At 39.3% G+C, this 23,623-nt stretch overlaps 1 protein-coding gene across 3 annotated transcripts in view; it reads right to left on the reverse strand.

Moving 5' to 3' along the window:
* The window catches only part of RPS6KA2 (ribosomal protein S6 kinase A2), a 599,568-nt gene that overhangs the window by 19,885 nt on the left and 556,060 nt on the right, over positions 1 to 23,623 (reverse strand). For all 3 annotated transcript variants that reach the window (XM_044005229.1, XM_044005231.1, XM_044005230.1), the window contains one exon: positions 3,067 to 3,156. In XM_044005229.1, the coding sequence (XP_043861164.1) occupies positions 3,067 to 3,156 (90 nt within the window). The remainder of the gene's footprint in view (positions 1 to 3,066; positions 3,157 to 23,623) is intronic.

Below are 23,623 nucleotides of genomic sequence, written 5' to 3' on the forward strand. Positions count from 1 at the left end.
CTAGGACTAGGTCAGGAAAATTTTTCTGGGCCATTCATCTATCAGAAAATGAAGGCAGAAGCAAATGAAACCAGTTTGCTCTAGTGAGGAAAGTGTGGAAGTAGCATTTTATAGAGGTAGAAGTAACGGTCAAGGTATAGTTTTTATTCAGGTTGGATTATGACATCAATCTCATAGCCTTTGTGATAGTCTGGTCCATTTGTCATGTTAGTCATGTATTAAATCAGAGTATGATACAACCAGAACACTGAATTAGGAGTCAAAAGAACTGAGTATGTCTGCTTTCTAGCAGATACTAATTTTTGTATCTAAAAATGGTTTAAATTAGTTAAATTAGTGTGTGGCTTTAGTTAATGAATTATATTAATTTAATCACTCTTAGCCTTGGTTTTCTCATTTGTAAAATGGGCACAATAAATAGAACTACTTACCTCTTAGGACTGTGAGGCTTAAATGAGGAAAAGATGTGTAAAGAACATTGTTGTGCATACATGAATTCATAAATAAAAATCATTATCGATACAGGACTTTCCTGAGTACATAATTGAAGTGGAGTGAAATCAACTTGACAAAGAGTATTTGATTTGTTCTAAGGGTCATCTTAGCAGGAACCATCACAACAGTTGGCTCCTCTTACAGGAAAAGCAGTCTCAAACTTGTTGATTTCCATGGAGATAGCGTATTGAAGTAGAAAAAGCACTGTATTTTTAGCCAAAGGACTTAGGTTTGGAGTCCTGACTTTGCTCCATCATGGCCTTGTACAAATTACCAAGCTTCTTTTCATCTCGTTTTCTTCATCTGTTGGTCTATATGATCTCTAAGGTTCTTTCCAGCTCTAAATGCTATTAATATCTTTGTTATGACCTGTGTCAAAACACTGTACTTCCTTGAAGCTAACCAGACTAGTAGAGGTGTAGCTTTGAAAGCCTTTATTAGTACAGAGGATTCCCCAAAGACTCTAGCCCAAAGATTGATGTAGCTCAGTAGAACATTCTATACCAAACTCTCCAGGCTCATACACATAAAAAGTCCTGGACCTCCTCCCTCTCTGTTGTACCTTTCCCTTCACTTCCTCCTTTTTTTCTCCTCCCCTGCTGTAAGTTCTAGTTCTTAATTCTCTTCCCCAGAACTACCAGCTTTGCAGGATGAGCTTAGAATGTGCACAAAGAGGAAGCATGAGAAAGAGGCATTCTGGAGCAAGAGCTCCAAGAGCCAAATAACTTAAAGGCAAAGGTGTTTCTCTTATTTAAAGGAAAAATGTTCTAACAAGTGGCCTAGTGTCTTCCTCATACGGTACCCTCTGAAGCAACAGGAGCCCTAAGGCTTTCTTAAGGGCATGGCTTTTCCAAGAAGGACTCCTTAGACTTGAGCCCATTCTTATTTACACTTATGCCTTATCCACTCATACTATTCCTTCATAGCCTGTTTGACCCATTGTTCATAATTACAAGTCAGTTAAAATGCAAGAACTTTCAAATAAGTGTTACTAGCTTGTTAACACTCAAAGGAATGTTCTAAAAATTAGTGTAATTGTGATAAAGCACTAGCCCTGGATTCAGGAGGACTTGAGTTCAAGTCCAGCCTCAGACACTTGACACTTACTAGCTGTGTGACCCTGAGCAAGTCACTTAACCCTCTTTGCCCTGCCCCCCCAAATTAGTGTAATTGCTTTTATCTCACTGTCAATTCAACCAATAGCTAAAACAAAAGAAAATAATAAAAATTCATAGTAATTTTCCTGCTTTTGAAATTATTCTGGTACTTAATAAAAGTAACGTGGAATACTCAGCAGTTTGTAGGATTGCTTTCTTTATTTGGTCAACAATGCATGAATAAGGGGCAGTTAGTGGGTGGATTAAGTGTTGGATTTGAAGTCAGGAAGACCCCAATGAGAATTAAATCTCAAATGCTTACTTATGTGACTCTAAGTTAACCTTTCTGAGTCTCAGTTTCCTCATCTTATAAAATGGGGATAATACCACCTACTTCATAGGGTTGTTGTAAGGTACAAGTGAGAATATCTATAAAGCACTTTTCAAACCTTATGTCTTTATTAATTTGAGATATTAATAATAACACTAATTACAGTGAATGAGATAATAAGAAGATTATGAAATTGAGGTATTACTTTGTCTAAAGCTACATTTCATTGAACCAGGAACTATACAGGGTCAGAGGGGAACTTTTGTGAGAACAGTTCATTTCATAAAACACAGATCGGCTACCTCAGGAGGTAGTAGGTGTCCCTTTTCTGGAAGTCGTCAGGCAAAAGCTATATATTCACTGGCAGGGTATGTAGTATTAGGGATTCTTTTTTGGATACAGATTCTGCTGGATGGCTTCTGGGTCCATTCCTACTCTGAAATTCTATGACACTTTATAACGCGAGATTTAAGGATTCCTAAAGGCCCTCTGGAGTTCAGGGTGATGGATGTTTCCTTGAACCAGCCCTCTTACCTCTAAGATTTTATCCTAGGAATGTGACAATGCTGTGGGAGTACTGAGTAGACCAATCAATAACTGCTCTTTGGGTCATAGGCAGCAAAGAAAAATAGCCACTGGGCACCTTGGGAGAAACATCAATGATTTCTAGGATATAACCAAGTAAGTACACCTTTTACAGATAAACAAATGGAAATAGAACCAGACTTCATACTGAAAGAATTAAGAAATAAAACCCAGGTATCTTGATTTTTGATATAGTTCCTAGTCTATTACTTTTATGTCTTCAAGTCACAGTTATAAATTATGAAGATAAGAAAATTACATCTGATTGACAATTTGCAAAAGAGATGATTTCATCCTTTATATACAAATTACAAGATGGCGATCAAAATGGTGTTGTTAGCATATGAACCAGCTACTCTATAGAGTTCAGTTGTCAAATACACATGATATTGTAGGGTAGAGGATGTGGAAGGTGAAACTTAACCTTTTAGCCCCAGGGGGCAGTGCATTATAACTCCTTGGAGTTACCCAGGAATGAAAACCACCTCCTTTTCTACTGACAAAACAAAGAATAACAGTAGAAAGTAACAACATCTTGTTTGTGGTGAGGCTACTTACATCCTTCAGGGTGATGATGTTTGGATGCTGTCCATATCGTAGGAGAATCTCAATTTCTTCTGAGGGGTCTCTTTTACTCTTGTCAATTATCTGGAACAAATGGAGCAGAGGAACAATAAACAATCTGTTTACACACACCAATACAAAAAAAGCTATCGTCTTGTTTCAACTTCTCTCTCAATGCCTGTTGTCTGCTAGGGATAATTCAACAAATTGACTTGAAATCTTTCCTCTCCTTTCCCTAAACCCATATGAGTCAGTGCTCCCACTCATGAAATAACACTTCAAATTATCTACAAAATTTCCTCTCATTCTCTTTGTCCTAATTCTCACAAAATGAAAAAAAAAACAGGACCTAATTTTGAGTTAATGCCAAAGAAAGAAGTGGTTGCAGAAGGCTCAAGGAAGCTGATTTGGGAATATTTGCCACAAATGATGGGTCATTGTATGTCAAAACCATTAAGTAACAGTATCTGCAGTTTATATATAATGAATAGGATACCTTTTGAGTTCTAATAGCTTTTCTGTCAACTTACTGAGTTTATCAAAAAAAGGAGAGCCTCAAACCAAAGATATTCTAAGAGCTTTTCAAGGGTGACAAAGTTTGAAATTCAGTATCTGTAGGGATTACAATTAAGATATAGGAAAGCAGACTCTTTTGGGTTCCTGAAGCACCTGCACCTTGGGTTGCCTTGGTACTTAGAACAAACTCAGATCCTCTTTAAGAGATGGAAGGTACAAAGAAAACACTACCTGTTGTGCTTTCTCAGACACCTTTTAGTGATTGTTTTGCACAAATGTTCATATTTGACATTTTTCACATAATAAGGAAAATGCTATGGTACCAAGTCCTGCCTTTACTGGGAGGAGTGATTATTCTGAATTTTATTTACTATGTGTTTGAATAACTTTTCTTTTTCCTGTTTACCTTTTTATGCTTCTCTAGGGTCTTGTATTTGAAAGTCAAATTTTCTATTCAGTTCAAGTCTTTTTATCACAAATGCCTGAAAGTCCTCTTTTTTGGTGTTTTTTTTTTTTGTTGTTGTTTTTGGTTTTTGGTGAGGCAATTGGGGTTAAGTGACTTGCCCAGGGTCACACAGCTAGTAAGTGTTATCTAGGGCCAGTGCTCTACCCACTGCTCCACCTAGCTGCCCCGAAAGTCCTCTTTTTTATTGAAGTCCAATTTTCCCCCCTGAAAGATTATACTCAGTTTTGCTGGGTAGGTGATTTTTGGCTTTAGTCCCAGTTCCTTTGCCCTCTGGAATATCATATCCCATGCCCTTTGGTCCTTTATTGTAGATGCTGCTAGATCTTATTTTAGCCTTATTGTAGCTTCACAGTATTTTAATTCCTTTTTCTAGCGGCTTGCAATATTTTCTCCTTGACCTGGGAGCTCTGGAATTTGGCTATAATATTCCTGGAGGTTTTCCTTTTGGGATCTCTTTCAGGAGGTGATTAGTGGATCCTTTTAATTTCTATTTTGCCTTCTGCTTCTAGAGTATCAGGGCAATTTTCTCTGACAATCTCTTGGAAGATGCTGTCTAAACTCTTATTTTGGTCATGGTTTTCAGGTAGTCCAGTGATATTCAAATGATCTCTCCTGGATCTATTTTCCAGGTCAGCTGTTTTTCCAAGGAGATATTTCATCTTGCTCTCTATTTTTTATTCATTAGGATTTGCTTTATTGTGTCTTGGTTTCTCATAAAGTCCCTAGCTTCCATTTGTTCAATCCTAATTCTTAGGCAATTATTTTCTTCAGAGAGATTTTGTATCTCCTTTTCCATTTGGCTTTTCAAGCTATTGACTTTTTTCCATGACTCTCCTGCAACACTCTCATTTCTCTTTCCATTCTTTCCTCCACCTCTCTAAATATTCCTTCTATCTCTCCTACTTTCTCTTCAAAGTCCCTTTTTTGTTTGTTTGTTTGTTTTTGTTTTGTCTTTTGGCGGGGCAATGGGGGTTAAGTGACTTGCCCAGGGTCACACAGCTAGTAATTGTCAAGTGTCTGAGGCCGGATTTGAACTCAGGTCCTCCTGAATCCAGGGCCGGTGCTTATCCACTGCACCACCTAGCCGCCCCCCAAAGTCCCTTTTGAGCGCTTCCATGGCCTGAGACCTGTTCATATTTTTCTTGGAAGCTTTGGATGTAGGGGCCCTGAGGTTGTTATCCTCTTCTGAGGGTGCACCTTGATCTTTCTTATCGCTAAAGAAACTTTCTATACTTCTCAACTTTCTTTGCTTTCTCTTATTGCCATCTTTTACTTGACTTTTAACTCCCTCTTACAGTGAGGCCCTACTTCCAAGCTACACTGTCCCAAGCTTCAGGGGGTTCCAGGTGTTTTAGTTTGAGGGATGGCAGGTTTTTTTCTCACCTGGCCTGTTCTCTGGTCCAAAGATAACCCCAAGCCAACTTGTTAATTAACCAGCCATCAGAACTTGGTGTGCTGTGGTTCTTAGCTTCCACAAGCCTTCACCCCTCCCCCACCTGGGCCTCCCACTGCTCAAGATATCTTCCTGGTTCCCTGCTGGGATGGGATAGCTGAATTCCTCCTTAGGTCCTGCAGACACCCCTGTATTCCCCCTCACCCCTACACCAGCCATTCAGCCCTCTCACCTGACCATAAGCTTAGTTCCAGAAAATGCTGATGCTGCAGCTGATTTGGAGGCTCAGGGGTAAGTTTCTTTGGTGCAGCCTGCCTGGGAACTGTGTCTATATGATTGCAGCGTTGGACTCTGCTTACAGCCCAGCATGGCCCCTTCCAAGCTGTAGTTGGCTGGAGAATAATCTCAGTCTGTCCTTTTGTGGGTTTTTCTGTTCCAGGGGTTGTTTTATTGCTATTTTGGGGGTAACTATGCCAGGACCTCTGTGCATTTAATGTCTTTCCTCTGCCATCTTGGTTCCACTCCCCTTGAATAACTTTTCTCACTATAAATCTATATCCTATAGTAAATCCTTCCAAAGCGCTGGTGGTAAGGTAGATTAAAAACTTTTGATGATGGAAAGAAGCAGCAGAAGATCCAGGAAAAGCTGTGTTGGTTAATAAGCCCAGACTGTCTGTTCTACTTCATTCATTCATTCGTTCATCTACTTATTCATTCACTTATTTATTTATTTATTTAAATGTCTATTCTACTTAAAAGAGAAGCAGCAAGTTGTAGGATAAAGAATATTGAAATTGGAGTCAGAGAAACTGGGTTCAAATTCCAGGTCTGTTATGTGCTTCCTGTGAGATCCTGAGAAAAATCACTTCACTTTTTTTTTTTTTTTTAGTGAGGCAATTGGGGTTAAATGACTTGCCCAGGGTCACACAGCCAGTAAGTATTAAGTGTCTGAGGCCGGATTTGAACTCAGGTACTCCTGACTCCAGGGCCGGTGCTCTATCCACTGTGCCATCTAGCTGCCCCCACTTTACTTTTTAAGGTTCCTGATCTGTAAATGAGAGAATTGGACAAGGTGACTTCTAAGGTCGCTTGCAGCTCTAAGTCTATGATCTCATGATTTTATTGGAAAATGGTTTGGAAGCTGTAGTCTGGGACACAGGAGTGTAGTGGTGCTGGTGGTCGTGTGGGGACAAACAACAAGGATTAGGGTTTGAATCAGAAGTTCATTCTAGTAATGGGAACCCTGCCAGGAAACAGTGGGAGGTCTTGAAGCTCACAGAAGGGGATCTTAGTAGTCTAGACTATGCATTCTCAGTACCATATGGCTGTTAGAGAAGAAGGAACTCTGGTTCTGGTCCAGAGCAACAAAATTGACAACTTTACCATTAAGGGGAGGATTAACTGTTGGCTATCAAATTTGTTTCAGGTTGAATACTTGGAACAGAGAAGGTTGCAAAGGGGAAGAGGTCTTTGGAATGTCCATAAGGGTTCAGTAAATAACCATCACCATAAAAGCAGGAAGATCGACGTGTAAAGGGAAAAGGTCAGTGCTATGCTGGAGCCAGCTTGTACCAGTTTCTAAGGGCTAACTTGAGGATTTATAACAGAGAAATCAGCAAATGCTCTATATCAGGCCTTGATTTATTATTGTTTTCTTGATCACTTAAGAAAGTGATGGAGAAAATGTAAATACTGCAGAGTAAGCTTAGTTGGCCTATGCACATCTCCCCGAGAGAGCTGGTTGTTAAATATTTATCATCATACCCCTGGAAAGGGTCCTTTTCATGTAGGGGGTGGAGGGCAAAGAAGGGCTGCCCCTCCTACCCAGGTGAATAGCTGAAGTGTCTAGTATGAGGGAGGCAACTGTTAAGTTAGCTGAAAGCCAGGAAGATTTGTGGGGGAGTAGAGAACATAAGTTAGTGGTATAGGAAAGCCTACTTCATGCCTAGGACTTCTAGACCTTCAAAGTCTTCATTGGCTTCCTATTGCTTCTAGTGAAGAAGTTCTTAATCTTTTTGGTATCATTTAAAAAGAAAATAAAAGAATAATAATGATGATGATGATAATAATAATAATAATAATTATTTGCTGGACAATGAGGTTTAAGTGACTTGCCCAGGGTCACACAGCTAGTAAGTGTCAAGTGTCTGAGGTCGGATTTGAACACAGGTCCTGAATCCAGGGCTGGTGTTTTATTCACTGTGCCACTGAGCTGCCCCCATCTTTTTTGTATCATTGACCCCTTTGATAATCTGATGAATCCTATGGGCCCCTCTAATGTTTGCAAAAATAGGACTTGCCAAAGCTTGTGTAGCATTCAAAAACCCAGGATGAAGCATTGGTATAGGACTGTAATACAGTTATCCCTTCCACATTGTGGGGTTAGGGGTATAGGGCTCCCATGATCTGGAAAATCCTCATAACATTTTCATATGAGAGAAGTTGGATTTTTTTTTCTTTTTTTTATAGTCAAATTTGGGTTAAGTATTTGGTCACAGGCTCTGTGTTACCTGCTGGCCTTCATGTGTTGTCTGTGGCTTCTGCAAAACTCCCCCCAAATTCCCATTTAATTTCTTATGCCACCCCCCAATATATCTTTTCTTTCTTTTTTTTTTTCTTCAGGGCAATGGGGGTTAAGTGACTTGTCCAGGGCCACACAGCTAGTAAGTGTCAAGTGTCTGAGGCTGGATTTGAACTCAGGTCCTCCTGAATCCAAGGCCAGTGCTTTATCCACTGTGTCACCCAGCTTCCCCACACCCCCCAATATATCAAAATGGTGATTGGGAAAGTTGCAATATGGAAGGGATAACTGTAGTAGTAAAACTCTTTAAAAACAGGTTTTTGTTGTTCAGTCATTTTGCAGTCATATCTGACTCTTTGTGACCCCATGAGGGTTTGCTTGGCAAGGATACTAAAGTCATTAGTCATTTCCTTCTCTAGTTCATTTTATAGATAAGGAAACTGAGGCAAACAGGACTAAGTGACTGACAAGTCACTTAGGGTCACATAGCTAGTAAGTGTCTGAGGCTGAATTTGAATTCAGGTCTTCCTGATTCTAGGACCAGTGTTCTAATCACATTCCCACCTGTCTCTTAAATATAGATAACACCCAACAATGATTACTAAAATGGCCTCAGGAAGTCCTGGTTGTATGACCACAGCAAGTGTTTAATCTGACCACAGTCCAAAGAACTCTCTAAGGTATAAAGTAGAGAGCAGGTGCTCACCTGCCTGCATTTTCTTCCTAGGGGATTCCTACACCAATGAAATCTCAAGTCTAGTGAAAACCAAAACAAAACAAAACAAAAGACTCATGGAAGATAGCAAAAGGTTGCATGCTCTTTTCAGTAGGGAGTAGGAAATGGCCGGCATCACTCTCAGTAGGAAATAACAAGGGTAATGAGGATTTTCAGTTCAAGGGTATGATTTTGAAGAGGGGTAGATGGTAGTTCTTTGGTTCATTCCCCCAGCCTAACGAGAAACAAAAAGATTTCTAATACCAAGGGAAGCATGACAAAATGTCCTCCAAATCTTACTCCAATTTAAGAATTACCATTCAGGGCCAGTTATCTCACAGCTGTCAACTTGGAATGGGCCATCTGCCGGCACAAGTCAACTATTGTGCCTCATGTTTGAGTCGAGAAGTGTATGCAAAATGGCACTGGTAGAGGCATCTTAACTATACTCTTGCTTTTGTGGGGCCCAACGTATGTGTCTAATCCAAAGATCACAACCTGCTGCTGGTGTCCAAAAAGGAGGAGGAGAATAGGTCAATTCTAAATACTACCTTAATGAAGCAACCTATTAGTTCTATTTAAAGTTTGTAGAGCAGAGTTAAAATTAAAAAAAAAAAAACTTCGTGTTAATAATATGATAGAACATTTGTTATTAAGTTCCTCCAATGACCTTAGGCATTGGAAACAGCACTGAATAGCATTTAATCTGGGTTCTTTAGCTGAACAAAAGGTTCAGCTGGCATTTGAACCCATAGTACCAGGAAATCCAGGAAGGTGTTTAAAGCCTAATCTTTAGTTGGTACAGTTGTGTTGGCTTCTCTCCTTTTAGGTCCCTTACAGATCCCCTCCCCCAATGCCACACTGTTTAACGGATGAACAGCTTAATCCTTATTTAAGGATTAGAGCTTACTGTCAAACCCTGATAGCTTGTACAGGGTGTGATTGAATGAGTCCACAATGATATAAACCTCTAAATAATGAAAAAGAGCCTCTGTTATTCTAATACAAGATCTCTGTGTGTGTGTGTGTGTGTGTGTGTGTGCACGCACGTGCGCACACAGGCACATGTACCAGATTCCAGCTCACCTGATTGCCTACTGAGTGGAAAGAGGGTGCCAGGAGATACAAGTTCAAATCTTGGCCCTGACACCAGTGGATGAACATGGACAAGTCACTGAAGTTTTCTGAGCCTTTTTCCTTGCCTTGTAAAATGTGGACAATGATACATATGTGATATCTACCTCATAGGGGTTTGTAGGTATTTGGTCTATATTGTTGTTATAGACTAACAATCCATAGGCCAATAAATTCTACTTAAATATGTTATTATTTTAGGGAAGACATTGAGTCTGTTTATAATAATTAAATAACTTCTGCAACAATGTATTACCCTAAAAAAGAGAAAGGATTGAAAGCTTATATTTTTTTATTATATCATGAGGTTGGATCTCAGGTAGGCTGTTCCTAGGCACTACTGTGGGATAAATGAACTTCACAGGGCAGCTAGGTGGCACGGGCCCTGGAGTCAGGAGGACCTGAGTTCAAATCCGGCCTCAAGACACTTGACACTGACTAGCTGGGCAAGTCACTTAACCCTCATTGCCCCCCCCCCCAATTAACTTCATTCATATTTGTTGTGCCAGTAAAAAAATAAAACTGAAAACTGATCAAGAGACTATCTGATGACAACATATAAATGACAGTTCCTCTATTATTATTTTTATTATTTTTTGTATTAGACATATCACGGGGATTCAGAATTTTCTAAGAGGAAATTCCTTCTGGTGGTGCTGTTCAGTACCTGGAGAATTGTCTAAGGGCACCAAGGGAATAAATGACTTGCCCACAGCCTCACAGCCAGTATGTGTCAGACACAGGATTTGAACCCAGAACTTCTTCTGAGGATGGCTCTTTATCCATATGTTGCCTCTAGTGGTTCCCTATGTGCTAGCCAGACCTGAGTTCAGATCCAGCCTTAGAGACTTATTCCCATTGTGACCCTGGGCAAGTAACTTAACCTTTGTTTGCCTCAGCTTCTTCATTTGTAAAACTGAGATAACCCCAAACCTCCCAGGGTTGTAGTAAGAATCAAGTGAGATAGTGATTTTAGAGCGCTTAGTACAGCATCTGGCACATAGCTATTGTTATTATTACTCAGATCTTCCAGACTTTGAGGCTGTTTCTTTATCCACTAAGACTGCCTCTGGAGTCCCCCATCTGCTGGCTAAAATGGAGGTTATCGACTTTGGTATTCTCTTCTACCCTGTGATATTCAAGCACAGATAACAAGCCAGCTAAGCCTTCCCAATGTGCTCACGACCTTCCTCTAGGTCTCCTGAGGTTATGTTGCTAAGAAGGTAACACAAAGGCACTTTATCTCTGGGTTGTCTGGTATGCCACTGCAAAAGTTCTCAAAGTATGACCTAGAAACCACTGAGGATCTCTGAGACCCTTGTAGGTAGCCCATGAGGTCAGAACTATTTTAATAATAATACCAAGATGTTTTAATTTCTAATGTAGCAAATAATTGTAGCTGTAAGCTACATAAATGCAAGTTCTTTGGGGAAAATCCTTAATAATTTTTAAGGGCATAAAGGGATCTTGAGAACAAAACATTTGAGAACCACCAGTCTAATGGGTAAGGGTCCATTGCTCTTACCACCACAGCCTTGATTTAATTCCTAGTCAGGGAAGGTGTTTGGGAGGCATCTTGGTGTAGGTGCAAGACAGGTAGCCTTTGGAGCCAAGAAGAACTGCTTTCAAAGCCACTTGTGACCCATGCTGGCTATGTGTGGCAAGTCGCTTTGTGCTCTGATTCTTTCTAATGTCATGAGGACCTCCACGGATAGAAAGAGCATCCTCATCTGGGAGTGGCTTATACAAATGAAATTCCAGGTCCAGTACCCAATCCTATCTGAGCTATAAGCATTCCTCATTGACCTCAGTGGTTAAGATCAAAAGTAGCATAAAACTGTATTTTTTGAGTATTAGGCAGAGGAGAGGGACTGGAGCTGAGATTTCAATGGAAGAATTAACTCTCAGGTCAAGAACTCTCCCTACCAATGTAGGTTAGCATTTTCACTGCAATTTATAGTCTTGGAGAGTTGGCCAGAACACTTAGTCATGGTCACATGGCCAGTATGTATCTGAGGCAAGACATGAGCTGAAATATATTTCAACATTGTAGAAACTCAGTCGCTAAATAAACTTCGATGTATATGTCCCAAGGTCAGCTGGGTGGTACAGTGGATAGAATGTCAGGTCTGGAGTCAGGAAGATGCATCTTCAAAGGACAGAGTTCAAATCTGTCCTCAGACACTAAACTCTACCCTGGGCAAGTCACTTAAACTCTTTGCCTCAGTTTACTAATCTGTAAAATGAGCTGAAGAAGGAAATGACTAATCATTCCAGTATCTCTGCCAAGAAAACTCCAAACAGGGTCATGAAGAGTTGGGCACAAATGAAATGATTGAACATTTCCCCAAATCCTTTAGAGGCTAAATTGTCCTAATTATTCTTTCTCTAAACATCTGCCTTGAATTATAATTTGAAGGAAACAGAAGTCCAAGGGGGAATACAACTAGTCCAAGGTCACACAGTCAGTGAGTGAAGAGCAGAGTCTGAATTAGAACTCAAGTATTTGGCTCTACTATTTCCTCTCTGAAAGTAGAATGCCCACCTCCATTAGTGCAAGACTTGAAAAGAAAGTGTAGTTAACAGGAACCTTAAAAGCACATTTTGTCCTTCTAGACTTGGTTTTCAAAATCAGCCTGATTCCTCCCAGAGGAGAAATATAGGCTATTCTTAGTGACTAGAGAACTAATGCATAAGATAGAAGGCTTTGGTCTTTGAGCAAATCCCTTCATTTCATGGGGATTTAGTTTCTCTGTGGTCCCATATAAATGAAAAATATCGTGTCTTGTGTCTCTCATTAGAAAGCAGGGATTAAGGTGAACTTCTTGTTTGCCACTTTTTGGAGGTTCTAGAATCCCAGACTCATACATACTATTGGAGGTGGAAGAAATCTTTTTTTTTTTTTTTTTTTTGGTGAGGCAATTGGGATTAAGTGACTTGCCCAGGGTCACAACAGGTAGTAAGTGTTAAGTGTCTGAGGCCGGATTTGAACTCAGGTACTCCTGAATCCAGGGCCGGTGCTTTATCCACTGTGCCATCTAGCTGCCCCCGGTGGAAGAAATCTTAATGGTTTTCTAGTCCATAGAAATTAAATGACTTGGCCATAGTCACATGGCTAGTGAGAAGATTCAAGACCAGAACCTAGCACTCCTGTCTCAGGACAGTACTCTTCTTACTACATCATGCTGCCTCCTCAAATGTGCATGCACTTATCCTTATGTTTCACCTTTTTTTCTTTTTTGGTGAGGCAATTGGGGTTAAGTGACTTGCCCAGGGTCACACAGCTAGTAATTGTTAAATGTCTGAGGCTGAATTTGAACTCAGGTCCTCCTGAATCCAGGGCCGGTGCTCTATCCACTGCGCCACCTAGCTGCCCCAATGTTTCATTTTTGGGATTCATGCCAAGGATCATTATGATCTTCAGATTGATGCTGCGGTGGGTGGGTTGTGGAGAGCTACAGGTAGGGAGGAAGAAGTCTGACTCCAAACCATCCCACTTCCCTTGTATCAAGCTCTTATTATAATGAAAATACAAATGATTGGGGGTAAGATTACAACTAAGATCTTATAATTCACAGGTTCCTAATACTTAGAATCAGGAGGGACCTTAGAGATCATCATGCCCAAATGCTTCATTATTTTACAGATTATTAAAGTGAGACCTAGAGAAGGGAAGCAATTTGTCCAAGGGCACAAGTCACATTTAACTTCAATAAAGACACACATGCACTGACAGCACCTAAAAGGCATTTTTCCCGAATGTTTATACTTTGAATTGTGCCAGGAAGTACCAATCGCTATGTCTTCGGGGCTATTTTCTTTCAGATACTACTTTTTTTTTTAGTCACCCTATCAAGAAAGCCCAAGTGGAAGAGAGAGTTAGCAAAGAGGGATGAATACCTTTCCTGATTACTGAACAAAGATTTATGCAGTGCTAGTGTGCTGCTAAGGCCATAAGCAGGGGTTTAACCTATGTTGTTTTGGGAAAACAAGGAACTGAGCCACCAGATTCACTATAAATAGATTTGTTCTCTGTGGGCTCAATTTCCTGGAATTGCTGTTGTATTCCATTCAAGGTGAAGTAAGCTGTAAGGATAGCAGGTTTCAGATGCTCTGAGTATTACAGCTTTCATATGCTTTATTAAATAACAAAGTCCAAGGAGGCATTGTCAGGAAGTGAGGAAACCATGACTATTCTATAATCCCTCCTGATGTTTCATTAATATAAACAATAGACATTGTCAATCGGGGGGTAATTTATTACCTGCCTTTCCTTCTGGGGGCTATTGGTTTTGTAGAAACAAGGATCAGAAATGGGCATGATCTATCTATCAATCACTTACTCCCTAAGGTGGTATGTGTGTGCTTAATGTCTATCCTGAATGTAGTTTCTTTTGTTTGTTTGTTTGTTTTTTGTTTTTTTAGTGAGGCAATTGGGGTTAAGTGACTTGCCCAGGGTCACACAGCTAGTAAGTGTTAAGTATCTGAGGCCAGATTTGAAATCAGGTACTCCTGAGTCCAGGGCCGGTGCTCTATCCACTGCGCCACCTAGCTGCCCCCTGAATGTAGTTTCTATCTATAATTGGTATTTATTCTCTTTCTTAGAAGATATTAATGAATTATATTAGAACATGGCTACAATAATATCAGCCCTAATGGGTAACAAATAGCAACTGTTTTCATAAATAGGCCCAAACCCAGAGAAATATGCTGAAAATTTCAGAATTTGAAATGGACACCTTGATGAGAACAGAAGAGAACCAACCACCTACAACAGATTTCCTTCTCTGGTTATTGTGGGGAATGAATGATTGGTTGAATGAATTAAAAAACATTTATTAAGTGTCTGCTATGTTCAAAGCACTCTCATAAGCACTGGGATAGAAATATAAAAGCAAAGTAGCCCTTGCTTTCAAGTAACTCTCATTCTAATAGGGGAAGTCAGCACATATAGAAGGTTCTGGCTGCAAGTCAGATGGAAAGTACAGTGGTCCTTAGGTTGCAGTGGCAAATCAGATCATAATGCATCTTCATTAATTTTATTTACACTGATAAAGCCATATCTACTTCTGATGTTGAACCATTTGGCAGTTCCAAGGTCTTTGGTGGCAAGAGCTTTCTTTGCTAGGTCTTCAGTAGCTGTGGCTGGTAGAGGTAGGGGCTGCAGAAGCAGCAGAAACAATCATTAGGTTGACATTTCAATAGGTTTTCCCCCCAATGATGGATGTGGGGGCCAGGTTGGAAGCAAGGCTTAACATCTGAGTGGCATTGCTATTCTGGGAAATCCTGAACTCAGGGTCCTGGGCTGTCTCCATTGAGGTCTGAGGAGAGGTGGTAGCCAAGATGAAGATAGCAGTTGTTCACCATGTACATGATGTTTCCTGCCTCTCTCAGGATGACTCATTGCTTTAGCTAGGCTGGCTTGGGTGGAAGTCAATTGGCATTTGGTAGGGATGAAAAGCCCCTTCTCCATGGGGAGATGATGGTGATGGGAACCCAGTTGGAAGCGAGGTCAGTATTTTTGGAAGTATGTCTATTCCAAGAGCTCTTGGGCTTATCTCCTCATTGATGGATGTTAGTCAATGATTTTTGCTGATGATGAGAATGGCAGATCACAGGGGTTGTTTCTGCCAGTTAACTCCTCATTTAAATGTAGTAGGCAACCACTTTTAGGAATTCTAGGGAGGCCTATTGAATCACAAATACCCTCCTTACCCTCTCACTGTATAATGCCTGAAATTTTCGCCATCAGAGATTTACCCTCATTAGTTGAGGACTTTGCCCCCCTTATTAAATGCAAATCTTCCTGGGAGGAGTGATGCTTTTTAGCTCTCAGTTATTTGTCTCTTAAAACTATGAATCTTTTCTGAGACCAGGTCCTGATAAGGGAAGGAGAAGGAATGGGGAGAAACCATCAGAAAGACAGCTGACAGGGAGGAGAAAGTTTTGTTACTAAAGATAGGAAAGGGATTGAGAGTGGGAAGACTACAGACACCAAAGACACTTTTCTGTCTTCAAATCATCACTCTGGTGTGGCTTTACCTTCCCACCTTCTCTGCATTGTACTATTTGTGGGGCTTGAGGTACTTAAAAAGGAAGAGAGAGAGAATGAACTCCTTGATGCAAAGACTCTTCATTCATAATTTTCAAGTACTTATTCACATCAGGCCTGCTCAGGATGTTGCTTTTCACTTGTCAAAAGGATAAATACCACATTTGAAAAAAGAGTTATTATGGGGCATGTAATGATTTTAAAAAATTAAACAGATAACTTATATACAATTAATGTAAATAAATGACACAGAGAAAGAACTTCAGAGTTCTGCTCTGCTGGAGAAAGTGAGGTTTTCATTTCAATTGGTTTTCCTTCTAAAAATAAGTTCTATTCATATCAAGAATCTGCTTTAATTTCATTCCTTTTTGGGGAGGGGGTTGTCGAGGCAGTATGAAAATGAGTGAAGATATGGGAACATTATGTAAAATGATACTGTATGAATATAAATTTGAGCTCATTCTAGGGAGAGCTAATTTCTGATTAAGATCACATGAATCCATTGGACAAATCTATCACTATAATTAAAAATTGTGTGAAAAGTCATGCCCTTATTAACACCCATAACCTCCTTTTATTTGCATGTGAACTTGGAATTGAAACAAGACTAAAACATTTTCAATCATCTCATGAAAATGTGTTTTTGAAAAGGAAGTCTAGAAAGTAGGCTGAAAGATTCTGGAGGTTGGACTTCCTTATAGAAAGAGCTGATCATCACACATGATTTATCCCTTTCATACTTTTGCCTTTTGATAAAAACAAAACAAGAGGAACAAAAATTGCAATGATTAATGAAAAAGTCCAATGGAGAAATAGGATGAATTATGTCAGCAAAAGAACCTGGGAAGATTATGAATTTTTTTCAATGTAGATCATCTCTTGGGTTCAGGATCAGTCAATGAATAATTACTGAGTGCTGACTTCTTACAGGGTGTTACGCTAAGTGTTGAGAGAAATACAAAGAAATATGAGACATGGTCTGTTCCCTTAAGGAGCTTCTATTCATTCATCCAAGACAGATTTATTAAGTGCAAGATTCTGTGCAAGACACTATGCTACATTTTGGGATACAAAGATAATAGGACAATAGTTTGTACTCTCAAATAACTTATATTCTACTAGTAAGAACAAATAATTCCAGATTAATTTAGTTTCCTTCTTTTTTGGATGATATTACTCGATAGGTGGAATTTGTAGCCATAACATTTCATGATAGCGTTTAAGAAAGCTCCTCTCCACCTTTGTGGACAGCATAGCAAAATGTGGATTGGATAATAGCATAATTAGTTGAATTTGGAACTAGATTAATGACCTGTACCAAAGAGTGTGAATCTACAAAGCAGTGCCAATGTGGATGAACGTATCTAGTGAAGTACCATAGGGTTCTCTCCTTGGGCCTATTTTGTTCCACACATAAAATTAGGAGACACCGATGAAAGAACTGGGATCCCAAAAGATTTTACCAGGATAGAAAAACCTGTATGAATTTAATCAAAAGCAATTTGAAATGATAAATGGATAGTCTTACACTTGGGTTCAGAAAATTAGCCTTACAGTTATGGTATGGTAGGCAACACATGTTGTTAAAAGGACATGGAGGCTTTAGAGACTGCTACCTCAGTAGGAGGTAGCTACCTCAGTAGGAGTCAACAGGATGATGGAGCATCCAAAAAACCCCAACAAAACTAATGCTTTTTGTGCCTATACCAATGGAAGCAGAATGCTGCTATAGTCTGTCCTGATAATCAAATGTCTAGTAAGTGTTAGACATTGTTTAGACTACTCTGAAGTATTATGTTCAGTTCTGAGTGTTATATTTTAGGAAGGACAATGAAAAACTATAGTGTCTAGTGGAGGGTGACCATGATGTTAAAGGGACTGGAGAAGGGAAGACATTGCGGGGCAGGGAATGCTGTCTTTAATTATTGGAAATGTTAATAACATAGAAGAGAGATTTGACTTGTACTTAGACTTACAGGGCAGAATGAGTAACAATGAAAGGAAGTTAGAAGGGGAAAGTTTTGCCTGAATGTAAAGAAAAACCTCTTCACAATTGGAGCAATTCCAAAGAGGAGTGGATTTCCTTGCGAGGTAGAGGGTTCTTTTGCATTGAAGTGTTGTGGGCCCAAAGTACCCCAGAAGTGGGATATTTTTACTCACGCCATCTTAGCCCTATAAAAGGGCACTCGCCAAGCTAGTCAGGGAGGAAAGCGTTTTTTTCTAAAACCTTCCTCCCGGCCAGTTTCTCTTGTACCCCAATAAACCTGTTCTTTTATTCCTAAATAAGACTAGAGCTAGAGTGTAATTCTTTACAGAGGAATCTTAAGGACCCACGTGCTTTCTCCCCATATCAGTAATAATGAGTATATTTGTCAAATGAGAGGTACACATAACAGGTACTTCATTTGTAAATTACATATAGAAATACATAAATAGAACAGAGCGTAAGTAAAGATACAGAAATAGTTCTAATTTGAATGATCAAGGTCTCTTAACCTTGCTTTCTTTAAGTTACTTTTAAAAACTCCTCTACATAAAAAATACAAAGAAAATAGTCCTTATTGATTTTTTTCAGAATAACTTCTAATTTTTTATGCAGAAGTTTTCCCCAAGGAAGAAATTAACTATGACTTTTTTCATAAAATCTATAACCAAAGCTAAATTAATTTGCAGTCATAGATTAACAAAAAGTAAATTGCCTAGGATAAAGTATCAATGGACTCACCAGACTCCTTAGGGTCAAAAAGAAGTCAACCTTCCTTACTGGCTCCTTTGAGGAATTTTAAATACCCACTAAACTTGCATGCCTTCCCAAGAGCAGGTATTTGGCAATGCAACTTAACAATTAATGTTTCAGGAGAATCATCCATGCTGTAATTCATTTCATTCAAAGCTCTTTTATTTTGTAGAACTAGAAAGTATTCAGATGAACAAGATTCACTGCTTTGTCACAAAGGATTAATAACTATACTTTTCCTGTCTTCTCTGACTTTTATTTTACTATATGTAGAAAAGTTTGTTTCCCCACCCCTTTCCTGAGTAGCCTGTTCCACATTCAACATTACTGCCAGAACTCTTCCATGCTTTTTAGCTTATTTGCTGTCTTTTGTAAAAAAAAAAAAAATTCTTGAATTCATTGCTCCCTGTCCTATCTTCAGAGGCTGTGAACAATTCCCTGTATTTGCACTGAGAGTGTGAAGGTATTTTTAGTCTGTGATCATGTCTTCGGCTGATTCTGCTATTCTCCAGATTGTTAATTTAGCTTCCTCTACATATCTACCTCCCAATCTTCACATCCTTTTTTTTCTCTTTGCCTAGCATTTTCCCTGTGCTTAAAAATACCTTATTTTTAGATTCTTAAAACACTGATATCAGAACAGCACATGATTTCAGGTCTGGCCATTGCTGAATCTAATTTAGCAATACAAGAATTCCTCTTGAACTCAAACCAGGCTAGCCTGTTTAATACCACATGTGATAATAAAGTCTCATGTTGGGAAGATCACATCTCTAGTTCAGTGGCTTAAATCCAGCTTTCAGGAGTAAGTAACTTGCAGCTTCCCTGAACTGAAATTTCACAGATGCCTCCTTCATCAATCTAATGGACCTCTTTGACTTAGCATTTGTTCCATTGCAATTCTCAGGATGCTGCGTCTAAAGTGGAGGCTTTGGCCTTGCATTGGATTTGCTTTTTTTATTAGTTGGGGCTTGCTCTGATGACTTTGAAACAAATAACTATGAAAATAGTTTTATTTTATGTTTACATTTGAAAGTAAAACACACATTTGAAAACATATTTTATTAAAATATCTACTTTTACATAGTAAAATAGAAGAGAATCTCAAATTTTATTCCTTCAAATTTAGGCTGTTAAATTGTTTGTACTTCTCCTTAATGGCCACATAACATTAAGTTCTAGATTGACAACTCTGCCTTGATTTTCTATCTGCTCTGCGTGACTGTATGACTGCTGTAAAATCTAGTCAGCAGATAAGATATTAAAAGTTTAAGGAAGGGGGGCAGCTAGGTGGTGCAGTAGATAAAGCACCGGCCCTGGATTCAGGAGGACCTCAGTTTAAAGACAGCCTCAGACACTTGACACTTATTAGCTGTGTGACCCCCGGCAAGTCACTTAATCCTCATTGCCCTGCACCCCCCCGAAAAAAAAAGTTAAATAAACAGGCCATAAATTATGCCTGAAGTTGGATACTTCTGTTCTCATTTCCAGGTTTTAGGTACATCACTTGTCTTGCCTTTGCTGCTTCAGGTGTATTGAGATAGTGAAGTGGCACAATGGATAGAATGCTGGGTCTGGACCCAGGAAGACTTGAGTTCAAATCTGGTCTCAGCAACTGACTAGCTTTGTGACTCTGGGTGAGTCACTTAACTTCTATTTGCCTTAGTTTCCTCAACTATAAAATGGAAATAATAATGACACCTGCCTCACAGAGTTGTTGTGAGAATTGAATGAGTTAATATTTGTAAAAAGTGCTTAGCAAAGCTCCCAGCACATTGTGGGTGCTATATAAAGGCTTATTCTCTTTCCTCTTCTGCATTATTGTGTAGGGACATAGGATAAATGAGTTCTCTTGATAAATTAACTCTAGGTATTAGAATGGCATTAAACAATAACTTTGCAGACTTTCATCACAGACTCTCTTTTCCTTTAGTTTCCAGTTAAGACACCATTTGAGGGAAGGTGAGACATTGGAGAGCCCACTCTAAACTTTGGCTATAATAGATCAGCTATCACTCACCAAAGAATTGTGTTTTTCAGTCCATTCATATAAAATGGAACTGCCTAAAAATGCACTGGGCTATATATTAAGCCCTAGATACCTCAGAAAATCACCCAATACTACAAGAGAATTTTCTATATCTTTAAGGGGTAATGATTTTACACCCCCCCTTTTTTTTTTTGCAGTATAGCCTCCTTTTTCATCAAAATCAATTCTTGTCACTTTCAGATCTCTAGAATTAATGGGGCAATGGGGGTTAAGTGACTTGCCCAGGGTCACACAGGTAGTGTCAAGTGTCTGAGGCTGGATTTGAACTCAGGCTCTCCTGAATCCAGGGCTGGTGCTTTATCCACTGTGCCACCTAGCTGCTCCCTCTAGCCTTATTTTCCATGACTGACATTATTGCTTATTAGTTTTAGTCTATAAAGTAATGGGCCATGCTCTTTTAATTTTCTGTAAAATTTACTTTCCTTTCATAAGTCATATAAAGTTACTTATATAAATAACAGTTGAATTAGATTTTTGTATTAGACTAATGGGATGTTATATCACAATTAAATTGTTCCTGGCCCTAGAGTAGGATTGTTGTTGTTGAATCATTTTAGTTGTCTCTGACTGTGACCTCATTTGGAATTTTCTTAGAAAAGATACTGAAGTGGTTTGCCATTTCTTTCTCCAGATCATTTCATGGATGAGGAAACTGGGGCAAATGGGGTTCAGTGACTTGCCCAGGGTCATACAGCTAGTAAGTGTGTCTGAGACTAACTTGGGAAGATCTGATTTCAGGCCTGGTACTCTAACCACTGTGCCACCTAGCTGTCCCTAGAGTAGGATACATCTGCTCAAATAATAGGTTTCTGACAATGGGTTAAAAAGTAGGCTTTAGGGGCAGCTAGGTGGCGCAGTGGATAAAGCACCGGCCCTGGACTCAGGAGTACCTGAGTCCAAATCCGGCCTCAGACACTTAAAGTTACTAGCTGTGTGACTCTGGGCAAGTCACTTAACCCCAACTGCCTCACTGAAAAAAAAAAAAGTAGGCTTTAAAAGAAAATCAGATTTCTTTAACTTAGATTTTATATTTTAGGCTATCTGGAAGACATTAATCATATAGAGCCAAACTTGGAGTTAGCATGGGGAAGGCAGTTAAGGATTGGATAAAGGGCAACTCCATTTTCACCTTCAAAGAGCAACTCAGGTGGATTCATTTTAATTTGGGGGCAATCCCAAAGGATATCGCCTAGTCATTTCTACTCCAAAGTTGGTCTCATTTATTTTAGGACCTATATATGAGACTATTTAAAATATTAGTCTATTTTAAATAATTAACTACATCATTTGGAAATGTGTTTTTGAAGATATCTTAAAAAATCACCATCTCCATCCAGGAGACCTAGCCAACATAGCTGGGAAATCTGCGCTATCTATTACTAATAGAATGTTCTTGGTTTTTTTTTTTTTTTTAAGTGAGGCAATTGGGGTTAAGTGACTTGCCCAGGGTCACATAGCTAGTAAGTGTTAAGTGTCTGAGGCCGGATTTGAACTCAGGTACTCCTGACTCCAGGGCCGGTGCTCTATCCACTGTACCACCTAGCTGCCCCTTCTTGTTTTTTTTTTTTTAACCTTTTAATTTGGTGCCTGGTTTTACCTAGAAACGTCTTGTTTTTTTCCATATCCCATGTGCCACAGTATTTGACTCTTCTATTACAATTGCTTGATTTCTCTTGATCAATTTCTTCACCTTCCAAATGGATTGGTTTCTTTGGGCTGACTCCTGTTGCTTATTGTATATAAAGAATGCGCTCATGTTTATACCTTGTGCCACCTAGCTGAAGGTCATTATTGCCAAGTGGACTTATGCATCTCAAGATTGATTAAGGTATTGGCAACATACTTGCCATTATATATCCCATGGTGTGGGAGATATGGGACCCAGGAGAGATTGAATGGTCAAATAGAATATGTTTCTGTGTGAGCACTATGTTTAAACAAATTGCCTGGTGTGATCTGTTAGCAGTTAGTGTACTGGTATGTTCCTTGGCTCACCTCTAATACCTGAAGGGCATACTGACCGGACTGCCATGGTAGCCTTTAGGATATTTAGTTACACTACAGATTCATGCCGGTTCTCCTTGAGGAGGCATTTGATACTCCATTAAATCCCCCATGTTCTAAACCTTTTCAAATCACAATCACAGTCAATGCTACTTCTATTATCTTGTTTTTTTAAAAAATGTTGTCTAGATTCATGATTTCACTTCACCTCTCATTTGTTGTTGTTACTGACTTGTTTCAGTCATCTCTGACTCTTTGTGACCCCATTTGGGGTTTTCTTGGCAAAGATACTGGAGTGGTTTGACATTTCCTACTCCAGCTCATTTTATAAATGAGGAAACTGAAACAAATGGGGTTAATTGACTTGCCCAGGGTCATGCAGCTAGTGTCTGAGGCCAGATTTGAACTCATGAAGACTAGTCTTCCTGACCAGTCCTGGTACTCTATCCATTGAACCACGCAGCTGCCCTTCACCTCTCATTTCCCCTACAGAACTCTCTAAGTTTATAAATTCAAGAACAGTTGTAGATCTTCATTGTTAGAGGTACCATTTCAAATGGAGATGTCTAGCAGGTAATTGGAAGTAGAGGTTTGAAGCTATTTCGTTAGTGAAAGAATCCTACCCCTGTGTGTGTGTGCACGTGCGCGCATAATAAATATGATATTTGTATTTCCTTCATGTTATTTTGTATCTGTGTATATATTACTTCTCCTGGAAGAACGATAGCTCCTTTAGGGCAGATACTACTTAATCATTATGCTTTTACTCCTAGCACTTAGCATAATGCCGGGCACATAGTAAGTACTTAACACACTTTTATTTGGTTGATTGTTTCATCTCAGAAAGACATTTAACTCCACTGTTCTTCTGCGTAACCATCCATCAATGAAATAAAAATGTTGACTACCCACCAAGTTAGCTCCTGCAGATGTTGTAAGGGTTAATCGCCTAGCGATCACAAA

Source organism: Dromiciops gliroides, chromosome 4 (genome assembly GCF_019393635.1).
Source record: "Dromiciops gliroides isolate mDroGli1 chromosome 4, mDroGli1.pri, whole genome shotgun sequence".
Taxonomy (NCBI): Eukaryota; Metazoa; Chordata; class Mammalia; order Microbiotheria; family Microbiotheriidae; genus Dromiciops; species Dromiciops gliroides.